The 19587-nt window shown below is 50.4% G+C and overlaps 1 protein-coding gene across 1 annotated transcript in view; it reads left to right on the forward strand.

Annotated features, from left to right (window-relative positions):
• Nucleotides 1-19587, forward strand: part of ZNF423 (zinc finger protein 423) — a 281514-nt gene that overhangs the window by 40672 nt on the left and 221255 nt on the right. Inside the window, exon 2 of the mRNA XM_007459483.1 lies at nt 9121-9321. Within this exon, the coding sequence (XP_007459545.1) occupies nt 9225-9321 (97 nt within the window). The 5' untranslated portion in view covers nt 9121-9224. The remainder of the gene's footprint in view (nt 1-9120; nt 9322-19587) is intronic.

Here is a 19587-nt window from a genome sequence, read left to right on the forward strand (position 1 = left end):
TCAGCAGGTACTTGCCCATAAAGGGCAAGGTGCTTGTGACCAGTGTTAGCCTCAGCAGGGTAAGCAGCTATGCTTTGTTCTTTGGGGCATCTACGTCACTTAGAGCAGTGGCTGGCGCATAGTAGGTGCTCAGAAAAATGTTTGTTGATTGACCAAAGAGGTGGAGGATTTGTGTCTGATATGGCTTCAGCTTTGGGGGAGCTTACTGCCCACCACAGCCTGGGTGGCAGAGACCTGGGGCAAGGCCACCTGGATGATAGCTCCCATAGGGAGCGTCTCCAACCTGAACGTGAGGAAGTGATATCTTCCTCGTTTTCTAGGCAAGGAAACTGAGGCTTAGAAGTGCAAGCGACCAGAGTCACACAGGAGGGAACCTGAACCCGGTTCTAAATCTCCAAAGAACCGACACTTTCATCATTGTACAGCTAAACTCCCTGTCTCACCCAAGGGGGCCCAGTGGCTTTTGCTGGGTGTGCCCCATGGGAAAGATGCCCCAGGCCACATCCAGCCCTCCAAGGCCTATTGTTTCACTCATGCCATGTTTCTTAAGATTTGAAGTTAACACTTAAAAATCCAGAGATTTCACATAAAAATATGGATTTCCTTCATTAAACAAAACAAAACAAAACATCTGATGTTTGTACTGGGCCTTGCTTCTCTGTATGGTAACTAGTAGAGGATTTGAGCAGGGACCACCCCCTTGGGTGGGTGTACATCCTCCCCCCCAGGCTCCTCCAGTCCATTCTACTCATTTGTGTAAGGGTGGGGGCCTTGGACTTGTGAGCTTTGGTCCACTCATGATCTGAGTGACAGAGTGAGCTGTCTGAGCCTCAGTGTTGCCCTCTGTATAATAAGCCTAATGTTGTATCTCCCGTATTGGGCCATGGGTCACTGGGGGAAGGCTGCAGATGAATTGGAAGATCTGATCTGAGAAAAGTGATTACTATCACACTGCTAACCGTTTTGGCCTCGGGTTCTAGAATTCCTGACAACTAAAGAGACATTCTCTGGAAAGTTCTTGCTTTCCTGGTTAACCATGGGCCTGTGGAAAGGGGTTCCCTGTACCCAGTCTTGTATCATCGGCCAGGAAGGAGCGTCCCAGCAAGGCTCGTGTGATGCAGCCCGAGGTCAGGTTCAGTGTCTGGCTGACCGTGGCTTTGAAATTCCATCCACGGAGCCGTCCACGCTGACAGGGGAGCAATAGGCGCTCCCCCCACCCCGCCAAGACAGCATGTGGAAGTTGCTTCCTTATTTAAGTGGAACTTGGACAGCAAATTATGTGTTAAAATATTTGCCTACAGCTCTGCTGCCAAGGGGACCCTTTAGGCTGAGTGTTAAATGTTACCCTGCTGCCTGCACTGCACATATCTTAAACCTGAACATAAATAGTGGCTGCCTTGTGGAATTTGGGGCCAGCAGCGGATGCACAAGCAGAGTGTCTAACTGGGGTTGGCAGGCTCCTTGCCCAGACCCGGCCCAGTCCCTGTCTTTCTCCATCCCACCAGTCCAGGTGTGGGTGAGAAAGTGTTCATGGAGACGTGTCCTTCTCTACAAGCAGGGCCAGAACGCCGAGGTGAGGTTCAGCCAGGGGTTTGACCTCGTGCCCAGGTTCCGAAAGTGCTTCCTCCATGCTGGCCCTCGGGAAACGGTCATACTGTTTGCGGGACACATACGGGCTGTTAGGATGGAGCACGTGTTCTCTATTAAAGCAAAATGTTGCTCCAGGATAAACACTTTGCAAGTGGTAGACACCTGCCTGGACTGTGAATTCTGTTGGGAGGCCCCCCCCCGCCAACTACATACAGGGGGAGAGCACGGGGCAAGTGGGCTTGTGAACTGTAAACACGCCCGCATCGTCTGCACCCGGGACAGACCCCTGGCAGGGGTCACGCTGTTTCCTGGAGGAGGTGGGCTTGTCACTTACTCAAGGTCACACAGGGAGGGAGGGGGGAAGCCTGGACTTGAGGCCAGAAATTTCCTCTCCTGATGCAGTGGATCCTTTTGTCTGTATGGACTTTTTTGTGCCTTTCAGGGGGCATGTGCCCTGACATTCTCCATCCTCAGGAGACTGTGAGGCCTCCTGCCAGAACCTCTCGTGCAGTACGATGTCTCCACCCACGTGTCCGAGCCATGATGCAGCCTGTGTTGGTTTGAATGGTGACAGCAAAATAAGACAGTAACCGTAGCTACTGTTTTCTCAGGCTCATTGTGGGCCAGGTATCAGGCTTTGTATATACTACCTCATTAAAATAATTTAACTTCATTAAAATTTTTCTCAGAGAGGGTAAGTGACTTATCCAAGGTCTCCCAGCTGTTAAGTGACAGCATGTGGATCTGAACCCAGACTGGCTGGCTCCAAAGTCTGGGATTCTTTTCAGTTCTTTCTCTGTCATCCCATCAGTCCCTGGAACATGACTCCAGCTGTCTGCTGCTTGTGTGTGTCGTTGCTTCATGACCATCTTTCTGTAGAAACAGCTTGGTTCCATCAGCCCCACTGGACTCCTCTACACTTGTGCTCCCGGTGCCCCCTGTTCAATTGGGTTCTCTCGTCAAGCCGTGTACGTGCCTAGAATTCACTGTCTGGTGGTTCTGATTTCTGCGGAGGTGGCTGGTATGGTCTCCTATCCAGGTCCGATTGCGGGAAAAGTTGGGGAGACCGACCCAGGACTTGCTGGCCTCCAGGACTGATTCTCCCTCTTCCCACTGTCACCTGGCACCAGTCCTGCCCTTCACACCTTTCCCTGTCCTTCCCCTGCACCCTTGTCTTGCACTTTTGCCCACATCCTCCTCTGCCTGCCTGCCCCTGCTCCAGCCTCCTCTGGGCTCCTTGAAACCCTGCAGGGCTCCTGGCTTACCCGTATCTGTGTGTAGCTGTGGGCACAGTTCTTCTCGCATTGATGGCCAGCCATACAGGAGCCTCACCTCCACCTTGTGAGGCAGGAGAGGGCGGTGTCCATCACGATTAAGCTTGTTGACACATAGTGAATCAGCCTCAGGTGGGAGAATTGACATAGGGTCACTCGTGGGGTGAGGGGGGCGTGTCCTAGAGCTAAGACTGGAACCGGGTCCCCTGAGTAACCCGGCCCAGGCCGCAGGCACTTACCGCCTATACCTCCCTTGGGGCATTCATTTCTTCACTGGGCAGTCATTCATCCGCCCCATGTTGATTAAGCATCTTTTCTGTGCCAGGCCTTGTGTGGCTTTGAGGCCACCAAGATGAAAGAGACCGGGGAGCACCCTGTATGTTGTAACAAATACATGCGTGTTATGCCTGGCACACAGTAGGCGCTCAATCAATATTTGTAGGGTGAATGAAGGAGAGAATGGACGAAGGTGTGTGATTGTAGCCTCTGGGATATCTCACACCTCTCATACTCTGCCCTTGTTTTCTCTTTCTCGGGCGTGTAGGGGTTGCTCCTGGCTTTCTGCCTCCGTTGGGAAGGTACTCATCTATAGGGCCCCAGAGGCGGGACCCCCACTGGTCCCCAGAGGCGGGACCCCCTGTGGTCCCTGGCTGGTTCTCAGGGTGCCCAGGGCCCCCTGGTGGCAGGGTGATCCCCACAGTCCTTCCCAGGAAGGAGAAGAGGCAGCCTTCTCGCTGAGGTTCTTTCTGACTTGCGTGCTGGCCGGGGACTGGGGCCAGAGGGGAGAGACCCTCCCTCACAGGTGTTCTCAGGCTGAGCCTCTGTCAGCTGGCCCTGGGGAGCCGTGAGGCCCCGACAGCCCTGACTCATGAGCTCAAGAAGCCTGGCTGAGAAGGTAAGAAATGTCCTGTTCCCAGACCTGGCAGCCTGTGGGCAGCCTGACCCCCCGGGGTCTCTCCCCTTTCCCTTTTTTTCTGGCAGTGGACTCAGCCAGCTGTCCCCTGCTCAGCGCTTTCACAGGCATTCCCTTTTTGCCCTCCCGTGTGGTGGTTAAGAGTCAGGATCTGTAGTCAGAAGAGCTGGGTTCGAATCCACGCTCTGCCCTTCCCAGTGTGTGTGATTGGTTTCCCCCTCTGCAAAGCGGAGGTATCAATTGTATCTCCCTCATAGGCTTACTGTGATGATGGGATGGGAGGATGTGAAGGTAGAAGGGTACCCGTGGTGACAGCATCACTCAGGGTGCAGGTGGCCTGGGGTGGGGAAATTCACTGTTTTCTGATGATAAGCAGTAAAGTCTGAGTGTTTTGTTAACTGTCTCTCTTTGCTCATAGAAAGTTCCCCAAGCCCATATCTTGGGCTCAGGGACTGTGGCATGCGGGGGTGTGGTGTAGTGGGATCAACCGGTGTAGGTGTACCCTCTTCCTCCTGATTTGAAGTTGGCAGGACAGACTGGCCCCATCATATGTTAGGTTGAACCATTTGAGATAGCTAATTTTTGGCTTTTTTGACCTACAAAGATGGCAACTTCATATGGTTCAACGTAATACTTATCACACAATAAACGGCACTGTAAGCACGTCCCCTCCCCCTACCTGTTAGAGTCTTGTTTCTTTGAAACCAATTAATCCATACATTCACCATTTACTGAGCACTTACCGTGTGTCTGTACCAGGGGCTGGGGAAGACAGTACCAAGCCAAACCAACCACAGCTCCTGCCCTCATGGAGCTTATGGGGGGGTGTGTTCCAGCTGTCTATTGCTGTGTAGCAAACCACCCCCAAACTCGGTGACCTAAAGCAACAATTACTAGTTTGCATACTTCTGTGGGCTGACTGGACTCAGTTGGTGGTCTCACTTAGCATTTCTTGTAGAGTTGCAGTCACTTGCCAGTTGGGGCTGCTGCCTTCTGAAGGCTTGTCTGGGTTGGATGTCCGAGATGCTGCACTCCCGTGCCTGGCAGTGGGCGCTGGCAGCGGGAGCTCAGCTGGGGCTGTCGACTGGAGCACTTACAATCTCTCCATGTGGCTTGGGCTTCTTATAGTAGGGCAGCTGGGTTCTCAGGGGTCGTGTCCCAAGAGACCAAGAGACAAGGGGGAAGCTGCATTCTAGTTTCTGTTACATTCTAGCGTTCGAGGGAGTCACCAAGGCCAGCCAGGCCCGAGGGGAGTTGTGGAGGCAACTCAGATCCCTCTTCTTGATGGGTGAGGGCAAGCACGTGGGATGGGAGGTGGTGTTGCTGCCGTCCTGGGCAAATGTGGCTGCCACCAGAAGGCAGAGAGTAAAAAATCAGCCTATAAAAGTGTAAGTGAACTTTGTGCCAAGTGCTCTGACAGCGAAGGGAAGGGAACTGTGGGGAAGAAATGATGGGGACCTGTGTGACCTTGGTGCTCAGGCCCACGGGGAACAGTTACGGCAGACCTGGAGTGTGAAGGAGCCCTTGGCTAAACAGACTTGAAGTTCAGGGGATTGAACAAAGGTCTGTGGGGCTGTGGAGATAAGTGGCAAGTCAGAGAGGTCAGCAGAGCCCTTGCTGGACTTTGGGGGCTGCAACCAGGCCCCTGCAGATGGTCCCGCGGGAGAACTTGGGTGGGGCCGGAGGGAAAGGCACCAGCGGTCCGTTTTCGGGACATCCTTCCCAGCCCCGGTGGAAAAGAAATGAGCTCTGCTGACTTTGCTTTGTGGGCCCGGGTGGTTGGAGGGACCTGGGGGTCAACTGTAGTTCAGGCCCAGCAGGTCACCACGTTGGAAACATGAGGCAGCACTTGGGATGGGGGCTCAGGCAGGGTTGGTGGTGGCCGCTGGGCTCTGTGTCCTCTGTGCTTACTCAGCGAGGACCCTTGAGCGACCCGGGGGCTGGTTGAGGGCAGGACGTGGGCCAGCAGGGTCACCCCCGATGAGCCAAGCCGGGTCAAGGTGCTCTCATTAGGGCCCCGGGGGCTCACTGAACAGCTGCTCAGGGTGGGCCTGGGAAAGAGGAGATCCAGAGGGTGCTCCAGGGGGGCCTGGCGCCCTCGGCTCTGTCCTCAAGGCTCCCATCTCCCGGCCTTGGGAGTCTGGGGCTCCGACAGGCCCCGGCCTGGGGAAGGGCAAGCAGCTCCACATCAGAACTTGTAGGTTCAATCCCTTGTGTGGTTTTGGGTGGCCTCTCAGAGCCACAGTTTTCTCATCTGTAAATGTACTCTTTTTTCCGATTTAAGGATCAGAGACCGGGGGGCATAAGAGTGCCTTACACAGTAGAGCCTCGAGCTGGTGGAGGGCTTCCTGCTCTAGAGGTCCTGGATCTGATGACGCAGCAGAGGGGCCCCCGGGGACTGGAGATTCAGGGACGTCCTGCTCCCTAAGGCTCCTTCAGCCCACGTGACCCCTGGGACCTCGGGCGATGAGATCCCCACGTCACCCGCCCCTCCCCCCTCCCACCCCTTTCTGTGCAGCCACCTTGCCTTCCCATTAGGAGACAGCGGCAGGGGAGGTGACAGTTTCTTAAAACAGATTTATACTCTTGGATGACTTTATGGGTTTTTTGCCTTATAAAAACCCAAGAGTTGACATTCTGATTTATCTACCCCTGAGTCAACAGGATGTACCAGATTTAAAGAGATCAAATGCATTGTACTGTTTGTGGTTCCAGTTGTGGATTAGATGAGCTATTATGGAAAATGCTGCCAAGTAAATATGGCAAAAAAAGCAACAACAAGGGGATAATTTAAATATGTCTATTAAACTATGTGTTAAGTAAAGTAGCACAGGCGTGGTGCTGAGCATAACTTATTATCTGGAGAGTTGGTGTAGTAGATAAAGTGGGAATTATGGTTCTTTCTCATTTATTTATTTATTTATTATTATTAAGGGAAGAGACTGTAAACTAGGAATTTCAGAGACGGGCGCTTGCCTGTGTAACCATGGTTGTATGATGACTTATAATATTGAAGGCTCCAAATGATAGTTCTCATTTCTTTGCTTTCTATTTCTTGTCGTCACCACAGCAGCAGATCAGATTTCCTGAGATAAATATGCTGCCTGACTTTTAATGGGATTTCTGTATTGCCGGGAGTTGGCATGTTCTGATGATAAAAGAACCTAAAAATTGTACATCCCTTAATTGGTAAGAAGAGAGATGTTTTGATGGGCCACAAATGGAAACATTGATTTTTACTGCCTCTGTGCAGTTCCAAGCGGCGTGTCATGCCACGTTCGCTGCCACGGAAGGCGGCAGCTGGCTCTCCAATGAGCTGATTTGTGTTTGTAGGTTGTTGCTTTTGGGTGCTTGGAGGTGCATGTTCTGTGAAGACGGGAGAAACAGAGCCCTTATAACATTATCTATTTCCGAATAGAAATATTTATAGGACTGTGGCTTCGACCTCGAATGAAATGCATTCTTTGCTTCATTTCTCTTTCTTGCTTTGGCGACCGGTCCTTGGGGGTTTAAAGGTTGTGTGCTGAAGCCTTTTCCTGTAACTGTGATGTTATGGGCGACACACACACACACACACACACACACACACACACGCACACACACACGTGCATACACACACCTTTGCATATGCGTATATGTTTGCATCAATATCTTTACACCATAATAGAGATTTCTCTCTTTAGTTTAAATAAGTGCTAGTTTCTGCACAGATAGATCTGTTTTCCAGGACAGACTGTGGGAAGAGACAACAGGCACTTTGATTTTCCAGTCCGAGTCTCTGTATTTTTCTTTTTTTTTGCGGTACGCGGGCCTCTCGCTGTTGTGGCCTCTCCCGTTGCGGAGCACAGCCTCTGGACGCGCAGGCTCAGCGGCCATGGCTCACGGGCCTAGCCGCTCCGCGGCATGTGGGATCTTCCCAGACTGGGGCACGAACCCGTGTCCCCTGCTTCGGCAGGCGGACTCTCAACCACTGCGCCACCAGGGAAGCCCCGAGTCTCTGTATTTTAATGGGCAAGTTTAATCCACTGACATTTATTGGGATTACTGATATATTTGTATGTAATATTTACCATGCATTTTTCGCACTTTGGTTTACAAGCTTTTGTTGGGTCCTATTAATCGCTCAGATTGAGGCTGTTCTCCATTTCCCCCAGTTGTGCAGGGAAGTGCACTAGGCAGGAGTCAGGATGTCGAGGTGAACATGTGTAGGGTGCTGGGGATGTTGCATCGTTCTGTCTGGAGGCCAGGTGCCTTACCTATGAAAGGGGAATAACAAAGCTGTCCGTCTTTGCGGGCAGGGGGCGGAACTGTAAGATAGCTTGAGCCCCCGTTTAGCTCTAGGATGTGTGAGACTGTGAAATGGGGCTACGTGTGTGTATTTGTGCTTTGAAAGCGCACAGAACACTATGCAAATGCAAAGCATCGTTATCGTAATCATTAACTCACTTTTCTGTACAGTTCAACAGCTGGTCTGCACAGTGCTAAGCACAGAATTGGTATTTTATTTTAAAGAAGTTGGTCAGGGCTTCCCTGGTGGCACAGTGGTTGAGAGTCCGCCTGCCGATGCAGGGGACACGGGTTCGTGCCCCGGTCCGGGAGGATCCCGCATGCCGCGGAGCGGCTGGGCCCGTGAGCCATGGCCGCTGAGCCTGCGCATCCGGAGCCTGTGCTCCACAACGGGAGAGGCCACGACAGTGAGAGGCCCGCATACAGAAAAAAAAAAAAAAAGAAGTTGGTCAAATGATTCCAAGCCTGGTTCTCACTGTCTAGGCTGATACCGGGGCACAAGTGAGCGCTCAGGGGCATTTTAAGCAGCAGTTTGACTATCTGTGGTCCTGCAAACACAGAGTCAGGACATCTTTGCAAAGAACTGAGCCAACATCTCCACATTGGGAGGCATGTTATGTGCAAGGTGAGCCTGGCTAAGAGATCTCCCAGCTCTAAACTTCAAGGCTTTGGGGGAAACTAAAAGTTCCGGTGCATTAGGACCAACTGATGGAAACTCTAGAGAAATGTGTGAGAGGACTGGGTTTTTTAGGAGACAACATGCTAAGGTATTTTCACCTCCCTGATGGGTCATGACCCCCAGCATCCATGCACAGAGGGAAGATGACAGGACATCCCTCTAGAAGATTTGCACCAAGAACTAAATAATCTAGCTGAGAATTATGGCACCACATGCTACAAAAACCCCCATATTTTAATATACTGAGAGGTGTCAAGAGGAATGGACCCTGGGAGGTAGAGTAATTAAATGTATCTTCATAAATGCAGGGTGATTCTTTTAAAATCCTTTCCCAAGACCCCATCAGCTGACATGGACTGTATTCTTCCTGTTGGCAGGAGGCCTAGAAGGAGAGCCAGAGTGTGATCGAAAAACCAGCCGTGTGCTGGAAGACAGGAACAGCGTGACAAGTCAAGAGGAGAGAAATGAGGACGATGAAGACATGGAGGATGAGTCAATTTACACCTGCGATCACTGTCAGCAGGACTTCGAGTCTCTGGCAGACCTGACGGACCACCGGGCCCACCACTGTCCTGGAGGTAATGCTAAATAGCACCGGGATTCTGACAGGTGGTTATACGGATAATTGGACATAGCAACAGCTTGAAGCCTCAAGTGAGATTAAAGAATTAATAATGTAATTTTACAGTTAATGTCATTTTATTGTGGTGTCTTGGGTACCCTTTTAAATAAAATTAAAAATGAAAGCAACAGCTTTCCAGCAGGCAGGAGTTAGGCGGAGGTGCCCTGTCCTTGCTCCCCCAAACTGCATTCCATAGTATGTGGGCCATAAGTGGGTGGGTCTGCACCCCGGATTTCTGGAAGGCCTTTTGGAAACCCAGCAATTAAGAGGTTATTAGTGCAAAGTTAAGCAGCTTAAGTGTGGAAAGCTGCATGAAGGAGTGAGCTCCGAAGCAGGGCTTGTGATGGGATGGAGAGAATTTCAAAGGCCAAGAAGTACCCCTACAGAAAGGGACTCGGTTCCACCTCCACACTTGGCCTTCTGCTTCTCTGGGTAGGAGAAGGGTGGCTGGGAGCAGTTTCTGACTATAGCGGTTTGACTATAGCCCTGTGTTCTATTTACCAGCTGCCTCAGAGAAGGTGGGCAAGGCCACAGTAGATAGGAGCGATTTAAGACTTCACGAGTTGAGTGTGTCTGTGTGTCTGAGATACGTGCGGTGTGTGGGGTAGGGGAATGGGGGCATGCATATTCCCGGGAGTATGGCAGCCATGCAATAGGGATAGGGGTTGACCTGTTTCCAGGCTCTGAGCAGGGAGTCCAGAGCATGTGTGTGCCTTAAACAGCTATCCTGAGACATCTCCGTCTATTGTGATTGTTGATGAAACCCTTTGGATGCTGGTTTGTGGGAAGAGGACCTGAAATCTCAGACCAATATTCCAAGGAGGACCCGACACCTGTTTTGCGGGGGGAATTTGCTGGTAGGAGATAGGTTGGGACTCAAAGTCTTGCTTTTCTTGCCTTTCATGCCATCTTGGAAGATTGAAAGCCAAGTGTTTGTGGAACTTTGCTATGACTTTTCCTCTAGTGTCATCTGTACCCGCACAGCCCTGGGTAGACCAAGTCTTCATTCTCGCCCTCTAGAGGGAATAGATATCAAAAACAATAGACCCGGCAGGACTCCAAGTTTTGAACTTTTTGGAGCTTAGCAAACCAAACCACAGTTATTTGGAATTTGTGATATTTCAATCATTGGCAGAGGCAACGGCCAACTTATAAGCTTAAAATCAGAAATAGAAGGGACTTATAGGGTTGGCTTTTCCACTCCTCTTATTTGCTGGGGGGAAATACTGAGGCTTTCAGAGAGAAAGGTGACTGCTTAGCCAAGGTCGCATAGCAATTTGGTGACAGAGCCAGGACCTCCTCAGGACCCTGGGCTATGGACTCTCATTCTTGGACCTGAGAAAACAATAGATGCTAGTGTAGCTCTTGATTTAGCCAAGAGCTGAGGTGAAATCTTAAGTATAAAAGAGTGAAATATTGTCACTTACTTTAAAAACAATCAGTTAATTGATCTTCTAATTAAAAGCTATTCTCTTCATATTCTATGTGAAAGAACACACTGTTCTCATCTAGTTGTTAAAGCAGGGCCCCTCAGGACCACTGCTAAGTGATGCTGTGTAGAGTCTCTGCAGCTCTTGGAGTGAGGTCCTACCCCTGGCACTACTTAGGCTGTTCCTTCCTCCAGTTTTTCAGAATCAAGGAGATTCTCATGTCTCTTACCACACTTTTGAGAATGGTGGTATTTCTAGGTGGAGAAGGGAAAATGTGAGACTTTAGGGCTGTAAATGGGGGTCTGTATTGGAAATTATAAATTGTTCTTCAGTCCTGGGCAGGACTCTCTTCCCAGTGGTGGTCTCTTCACTCCATAGCCTCAGACTTCGGCTGAAATCATGGCAGCCCCATTTGCAGGGTCTCAAGCCATCTTTATTGATGCTGCTGGTATCCACCGATTCCCCTGCCTGCTTCCTGACAGGACCCCACTGACAACCTCCACTGGTACATGGGAACCAGGAACATCCCCAAGCCCTGGAGCATTGGATGGGAGTCAGAGATTCCTTGAGAGAGTACAGGAAACGACCTCGTCTACTAGCATCCCCAAGAAATTCATTACCACCCAGTAAAGGAGTGACACAGCGTGGGTGAGTCTCCCTAACGTGGGAGCGATATGTGAGGAGCTATTTTCCCCCAGTTCTTAGGATTACCCAGGGACAGGATACACCTTTGGGAATTGTGTGCATATTTTCAAAACCAGTCCCTATCTAGGACACTTCCACATCCTTGGATTGTGCAGTGGTTTTCAGACTGTGTTTCCAGAGGTGTCTCTGAGGCTCCTGGGGTCGGTATTGGGGCCTGTCTGATTGAGGGGGCTCTGACACCCACTCCAGTCAGAGCTATCACCTTAAAAAGTCTGCTTTATACATTGGGCTATAGTGTAAGATCTTTAAACATTGGCTTCTACTTTAAAAGTTTGGAACTGGTACAGAAATGCAACAGCAGGCCCTCCCAGGCCAGCCTCATGGGTCTGCTGGACGCTCATCATTGATCACCCGGTCGCAGTACTAGGGATGATGCAGGTGGGCATTGCTGCCCCATGGAGCGTCACTCTGGAGGGAAAGGTGGACACTTGGCAGCCCAACAAAGGCCATCTCAGACAAGGATTTCAGAGAGGGCCCTGCTCTGCTGAGGCCGGGAGGGCTCTGGGTGCTTGGAAGATGTTTCTGAGGGAACAAATGAGTCTTGTTTCAAGGGAAGGCGGGACGTCCCTGCCATTGAGGATTTGGGCCCTGAGGGCAGTGCCACCTGTACGTCGGAACCTGGCTTTGGGTGTGAACGACACTCATGCCCCGCAGAGGGCTGCCCTCCCGGAATGTGAAGGCGGCACACCCCTCCCCAAGCAGGGTGCCCGGGAAGCCCAGCCCTTCCAGATGGTCAGCGTGTTGGGAAGAGGCTGTGTGTGGGGGGTGGGTGTGTTTGTGGGGGCCATCTCTACTGTGGTCCTTTTATTATTATTCTTTTATTGAAGTATAATTGATTTACAATGTTGTGTTAATTGCTGCTGTACAGCAAAGTGACTCAGTTATACATATATGTACACATTCTTTTTCATATCCTTTTCCATGATGGTTTGTCACAGGATAGTGAGTATAGGTCCCTGCGCTGTACTGTAGGACCTTGTTTTTTATCCCTTCTATATACACGAGTTTGTATCTGCTAATCCCAACCTCCCAGTCCATCCCTCACCCATCCTCCTCCCTCCTGGCAACCGCCGGTCTATTCTCTATGTCCGTGATTCTGTTTCTGTTTCATAGATAGGTTCATTTGTGTCATATTTTAGACTCCTCGAATGTGGTCGTTCTTTGAACTGCTCTAGCAGAGTGAGCTCTGGGCTCTTGCTGTGGCAGTTGGGGGGGTGGGTGAGGACACTGCCTTGTTCCATCGGAATCTGGGAGAGTGGTGTGAGGTCTGAAGAGTTTCTGGGGTGGGGATGTGGGGATGCTCTTCATGGACGGGGAGCCTCCTGCTGGAATGACAGTGATGGTATTCATCAGGAAGCCCCCAGGTCCCCCAACCTGGAGCTGGCACTGTCTGCACTGAAGAGCCCTCATTTCCAGAGGTTTCGTTGTCCCTCAGCAATAGTTGGCAGTGCTGGGTCCAGGAGGAGTTGTTGAAGTGTGGACTCAAGAACTCAAGACAACTCTATCGAGACCTGTTCATTTCTCTCTCTCTCTCTCCCTCTGTCTCTCTCTCTCTCTCGTTGTCTCTCCTTTGTGTCTGCGAGAAACCGACCTTAAACCCACAAGGTATCAGACATTGCATCTTTATGACACACAAAATGAAACAAGCAAGAACCAGTTCTCTCTGCCGATGCTCCCACCCCCAGCAGCTGTCTGATTTCTCTTTGTTCCCCTCTAGCCCCTGCCCACAGGATAACAAATGTTTACATGCTTGGAGTCGTGGGCACTTACCGTCTTCTATTTGGCATTTGTTACTGAACATTTTCTGAGTGGATTCCCACGTTGCCACATGGTCTTCTCCATTTGGGGAGCTCTCCTGTGCAGCTTGGGTTGCTGGTACTCGGTCCATATACTATAAAAATATTAAATGTAGACTAATATGCCAGTAGATCAAGACTTTTGCAGCAGAGTAGATAAAGTCTGACTCGATGTGTGATGGGCTTGTCTGTTCCTGATGGAGAATCATTTGTGGGCGTCAAGTGGGGAAATGTTTGGTGGCCGTCTGAACTGATGATAGAAAGTCTCATTAAATTTGGTTCTACCAACTCGAATAACATCGGGAACAGGGAGTGAGCTGAAGTTTACGTTGACACAATTTGTGCAGTGTTGGTCGAGCACCTTTGGGCCCTATAAACGGTTGCAGGGGAGGTTTTCCATCATTTTCTAGGAGCCAGGAGGATGTCAAGTGCCTTAGAAAGTATCTCTGGGAACTTGCTGGGGCACCGTGGAAGCAGACATGAGAGGTTTGATTTACCCAGGGGCTGATTCCAATTTTTTATGTGCTCATTGAAGCAGGTCACCCGTGAACCTTCAGTCTGGATTCAGGTGGAATGTTTCCCTGTGTCCTGGTATAAAAACTACCTTTTGGGCTTCCCTGGTGGCTCAGTGGTTGAGAGTCCACCTGCCGATGCAGGGGTCGCGGGTTCGTGCCCCGGTCCGGGAGGATCCCACACACGGCTGGGCCCGTGAGCCATGGCCGCTGGGCCTGCGCGTCCGGAGCCTGTGCTCCGCAACGGGAGAGGCCACAACAGGCCTCTTTTTTGTACCGCAAAAACAAACAAACAAACAAACAAAAACTACCTTTTAAGGATACTCTGTGATTCATACTGAGAGGACATTGGCCCAAATTAATGAGGCTGACTGGCTGAGGACATTTGGGTGCTGCATCTATGCCGCTATCGTGCTTTAGACCCACCTTTCCTAACTGTGTCAGCAGGGCTGTGCCTTGTGTTGGTCTCGAAACAGCCTGGGTCTCCAGGGCTGGAGCACCGGTGGCTTTTGCAGGTCCCTGGCCTCTTCGCCAAAGGCACTGCTGGCATGATTTGGGGTTTCATTATAGGTGGGGAGAGGCAGATGGAGTCTCTTTAGAAATAATAGTCTTCTCACTCTGGCGTCCAGGCACTTGCTCCACAGAATACGAATTGCCATCAGGACCAGGTAGGAGCCTTGAAGTGTGCGGGGTTCCTGCCGCCCTTGGGGACTTGCACGGGGCTGCAGTCCTGACACTCTTCATATATTGAGCACCTGTCACGTGATTGGCTCCATGGGACTCGCCCTGGAATGTGCCCCCTGCAGACCCCCCATTGCTCTCTCTGCAGCCCCTGCCCCACTCAGTCCCAGTGCTCACCAGATTCTGTATTGATTCCATGATCGTTTTCGATGTGTTTATCACCCATCTCCCCTGCTACTATCAGGCTTCATGAAGACAAGAGTCATGTCTCTTTTGCTCCCTGTTATGTCTTAGGCCAGTGCCTGGCACACAGTGGTGCTTAATAGATGCTTGCTGAGTGAAGGAATGGTCTCACCTTGTCTTTAAAACATCCCAGTGGGGAGGTCCTATTTTTCTTTTCTTTCTTTCCTTTTTTTTTTTTATTTTTATTTTTTAGAATTATGGGACTTCTCTAGAAAGAGGTGACAAGCTGTTTATTTTTATTATTAAAAGAAATTTTTTGGCCACGTCACGGCATGTGGCATCTCAGTTCCCCTGCTAGGGATCAAACCCGTGCTCTCTGCAGTGGAAGTGCGGAGTCCCAACCACTTGACCACCAGGGACGTCCTGAGGTCCTATTTCTCATCATTCCTCCCCATTTTACGCATTGGACAACTGAAGCTCGGAGGTAGGGGATCTTGCTCAAGGTTACAGAGCTGAGCTAAGATTCGAGGTCTCAACAGCTTGTGCTGAGAACACAGATTGGGGACGGTGAGCAGTGTCTAACTAACCTCCAGACAACACAGCTTTTTTGAATGCTCAACTTTAGAAAAAATAAGAGGGGAATTTGTTCAAATAGCAACAGCAAAAAATGTGCTCCTTGTGGGTTAATTTCACAGCTCCCTAGCACCCTCCCCCAGCTGCCCCCCTTTCCTGAGGATTGGGACCAAGGAGTGTTTCCCCAGCCCTTTCGGAAAGGCAGACCCGCCTTTTCTGGCAAAGGTGAGATGCTGCTGTGTAAAAAGCTGGGTGGAAAGTTAATTACGCCCTGGTTTGTTCAGCTGTGGCCAGAGTGACCTGTGGGCCCTAATTACAGGGCTGGGGCTACATGGAGGCTGGCACCTTTGCCAGCCTTGTTCCTGTCCACCGGCTGGCCAGAGCTTGCCTTTGTGCACCGGCTCAGGCCCTTTCTTGCTCCGACAGTGTGGGTGGGGCCCCTCCCTGCCTTATGGCTTGGGGCGCCCCTCGTACTGGTTCCATTTGGGCGAAACAGAGTGGGCGCAGGCCAGCTGCTGGGCGATCACTGCCAAGTACACAGGTGCAGGGCACGCGTTTCTTGCCCGTGGGGAGCATGCACAGAGCCTTGGTGTCAGCCGGCGTGTCACAGGGCAAAAGGCCAGGGGGCTCGAGCACAACTAATACCCCCACATCAAGAGCTTTCCTTCTTGCCAGCAGCATCTGGTCAGAAGGCATGGAGCAAGAAAGAGTCCTACTTACGTTAGCCACAGAATGTGTAGGACCAGAAGCAAACCCACGGAGCATCGTTCAGATGTTCGGAGCGGACAAAGAAACAGAATCAACTACTGGGGGACCCAAAAGAGGCTTAAATAAATGACAAGGTGGACCTTGTTCTTGAATGGAAAGGTTCAATATCATAAATACATCAATTTCTGCTAAATTAACCTGTGCCTTAATGTTAGCCAATAAAAGTGACCATAGGAGTTATTTAGAAATAACTGATTCTAAAGTTCACGAGGAAAAATAGGCATGCAAGGATAGGAAGGGTAGGAAGGGAAATTCCGACAAAGAGGAATGACAGGAAGGGCTGGCAACTAGAGCACATTTTTTTTTTTTTTTTTGCGGTACGCGGGCCTCTCACTGCCGCGGCCTCTCCCGCTGCGGAGCACAGGCTCCGGACACGCAGGCTCAGCAGCCATGGCTCACGGGCCCAGCCGCCCCGCGGCATGTGGGATCCTCCCGGACCGGGGCACGAACCCACGTCCCCTGCATCGGCAGGCGGACTCCCAACCACTGCGCCACCAGGGAAGCCCTAGAGCACATTTTATTTTATTTATTTATTTTAAGTTTATTTATTTTATTTATTTATTTTTGGCTGCGTTGGGTCCTCGTGGCTGCGCGGGCCTTCTCTAGTTGCAGCAAGCAGGGGCTACTCTTCATTGCGGTGCGTGGGCTTCTCATTGCGGTGGCTTCTCTTGTGGAGCATGTGCTCTAGGTGCGTGGGCTTCAGTAGTTGCAGCATGTGGGCTCAGTAGTTGTGGCTCGCGGGCTCTAGAGTGCATGCTCAGTAGTTGTGGCACACGGGCTTAGTTGCTCGGCGGCATGTGGGATCTTCATGGACCAGGGCTCAAACCCATGTCCCCTGCTTTGGCAGGCGGATTCTTAACCACTGCGCCACGAGGGAAAGCCCTAGATCATATTTTAAAACATGTTCTGAAACTGTAGGATTCTAAGTGGTGGGGGACAGATTGGGGGAGTGGAAAAGAGACCAGGAATGGATCCGAATGGAAATTAGGTGTGTGAGAAAGGTGTTATTACAGAGCAGTGGAGGACAGATGGATCACCTAGTAACTAGGCTTGGAATGGCATGGTGGCCATCCTGGAAAAGGAAATTGGATGCCTCCTGCATCCTAACGCCAAAACAAATCCCAAACGGATAAGAAATCTAAACATAAAAAGAAAACTTAAAAATACTGAAAGAAAACATGAGTTTGTTTTTAAAACAATAATATTATCAGAGTGGGGAAGCCTTTTCTAAATATAACCCTAAACCCAAAGCCATAAAACAAAAGACAGAAATATTCAACTACATTAAAATAAAACATTTGTGCATTGCCAAAACTGCAATAAATCAAACCAAAGACACATATCACAGGCAAAAGATATTTCCCTTAATGTGTGAGGAGCTCCTACCAACACTAAGAAAATATCCAAAATATCAACAGAAAAGTGGAACAAAGGCCAGTCTACCCAAGGCCAGTGCCCACTCAGATTGGTTAAAGCCCACACTGGTCTTTAGGTACTTTGAATATCTCCCATGTGCACAGGACAGAAATGGAACCAGAGAAAGAAATTCGAGAGGGATTGTGAACAGGAAGATTCAGAAGCCCCTTTATAATAAGAGAACTGTGAATTTAAACCACAGGAAAACACCACTCTTAACCCATCCGATTAGCAAAGACCAGAATGTTTGCCAGTCCATTGTGCTGGTGTATCCTTGAGGCCAAGGCTTGGGTCCTGTTCTCTGTATCCCCAGGGGCGCTTTGGCCTGTGGTTAGAACACAGAGTAGGTGCTCAATAAATGTTTGTTGAGTTTTTCCCCAGGAGGCTACAACCCTCTTGAGGGAAGAGATGACCTCAGTAAGGTAGACGGTGCAAATGTCATGGATGAAGGACTCTGAAGTATGAGATAGCAAAAATAAAGCTTCCAGGAAGTGTGCTGGGACATAGTAGGTCTTCAGTTAATGTGGAATCAGAAGGGGAGTTAGGGAAGGGAGAGATGGTTTATTCATTCAACAAATATTTATTGAGCATATGCTGTATGTAGGGACCCTACTGGGTGCCGGGGATGTGGGAACTACTTATTTGAATAAAAGTTAACTCATTGGAGAAGGCACTCACTTCACAAAAGCATTCTTTGACTTGTAAGATGAAGCACAATAGGTGCCCTTCAAACAGCTAGCTGCCTTCCCCAGTGCCTTCAGAAGGTGTTTCCATGTATCGAGATGTCATTCCCACAACTCTTTGTGAAGGTACTCGGTGTGTCCGCCTGCTGGCACACTGCTATTTGGGAGGGTGGGTGACTGGCCAGCCTGTGTCTGCCTGGCTGTTGGCAAGGGTGGAACCTTCCCTAAATTGCCTGCTCCCTGCCCTCTGAGTTCCCCATTAGAAGGTGCCTGGGAAGGCGGCAGGCTGCGCGGGACTGTGGCTCTGTCTGGGCAGCTGTCCCTGGCTCCTCACGGTGACACGGAGAGGAACTGTTTTTCAGAGACTGGTGTTATCATTCCCCTCCCGTGAAGCCTGCAGGTCTACACACTGTGTCCCCCTTGCCTGCTATCTCATGGTTGGGCCTGTAGGTCTTTCCAGAATTAGACACCAAATCCAACAATATAGAAGGCAGGGGTCAAAGTGGGAAGAATCTACATATCTTTTGGTTTCCATGGGAAAATAAGTGTCTCTGGGTATGCCCTGAGGTTTCAGAGGGCTTTGCAAAGGGGAGGGAATCTCTTATTTTTTCCCACGTAGCCGGCTTGATCACTGTGATGACTTTCTGGATCATTGTACCCAAGGGTGGGCCAGAGTGGAATCCAGGTGTGGTGGCTGACACTGGACATATTTCTGCTGCAGACATCCCTGGGCTGAGCCTCAGTGAGTAGACCCTGGAGCTGCTCTGGGGGAGTGGAGAGGACTGGGCTGTTCCTCCCAGGCTGGACTCTGGTTTCTGCACCTTTTCTGGCAGCTGCCAAAGCTTCCTGTTGTTGGGCCGAGAATGTACACCCAGCAGGACCTCAGGGTCCTGGGAGGAAAAGGAAACCCCACACTGGCCCTCAGGCTGGTTGCACATGTATTCCTGGTATAGTCTGGGTCTGGTCTGCGGTCATCCATTGCAGCTTAGAAGATTCTAGGGGGTACATGTCACGTCAACAAGTAGTGATGCCGCACCTACTGTATTGCCAGGGCTGCGTGTGTGAGTGTGTGTATGTGTGTGTGAGAGAGTGACAGAGAGAAAGAGAGAGATCGTGAGCGAGTGTTCCCATCAACAAGGAATGTATAATCTAGCTGGAAGATGAAATCACTATCGTCCTTTTGGCTGCCTGGCACATAGTAGGTCCTCAGTTAACATGCTATCTGCATAACGACTCAATTCAAACTGACAGGTAGAGAAAATCAGATGCACCGTCTCAAGGAACTGAGAAGTAAGGCTGGCTTCAAGCATGCTCCTCCTCCAAGACATGCCCCATGCCCCAGAGTTGTCTGCAGAAATCCCATCACCACGTGTGCAGCGGCAGAGGTGTCTCAGCACCTCTGGGCTTCCACCCTCCTGACTCAGCCTCACCAGGAGAAAGAGCAGCCTCTTTTTTTTTTTTTTTTTTTTTTTTTT

The sequence above is a fragment of the Lipotes vexillifer genome, unplaced genomic scaffold (genome assembly GCF_000442215.2).
Source record: "Lipotes vexillifer unplaced genomic scaffold, Lipotes_vexillifer_v1.1 scaffold342, whole genome shotgun sequence".
NCBI lineage: Eukaryota > Metazoa > Chordata > Mammalia > Artiodactyla > Lipotidae > Lipotes > Lipotes vexillifer.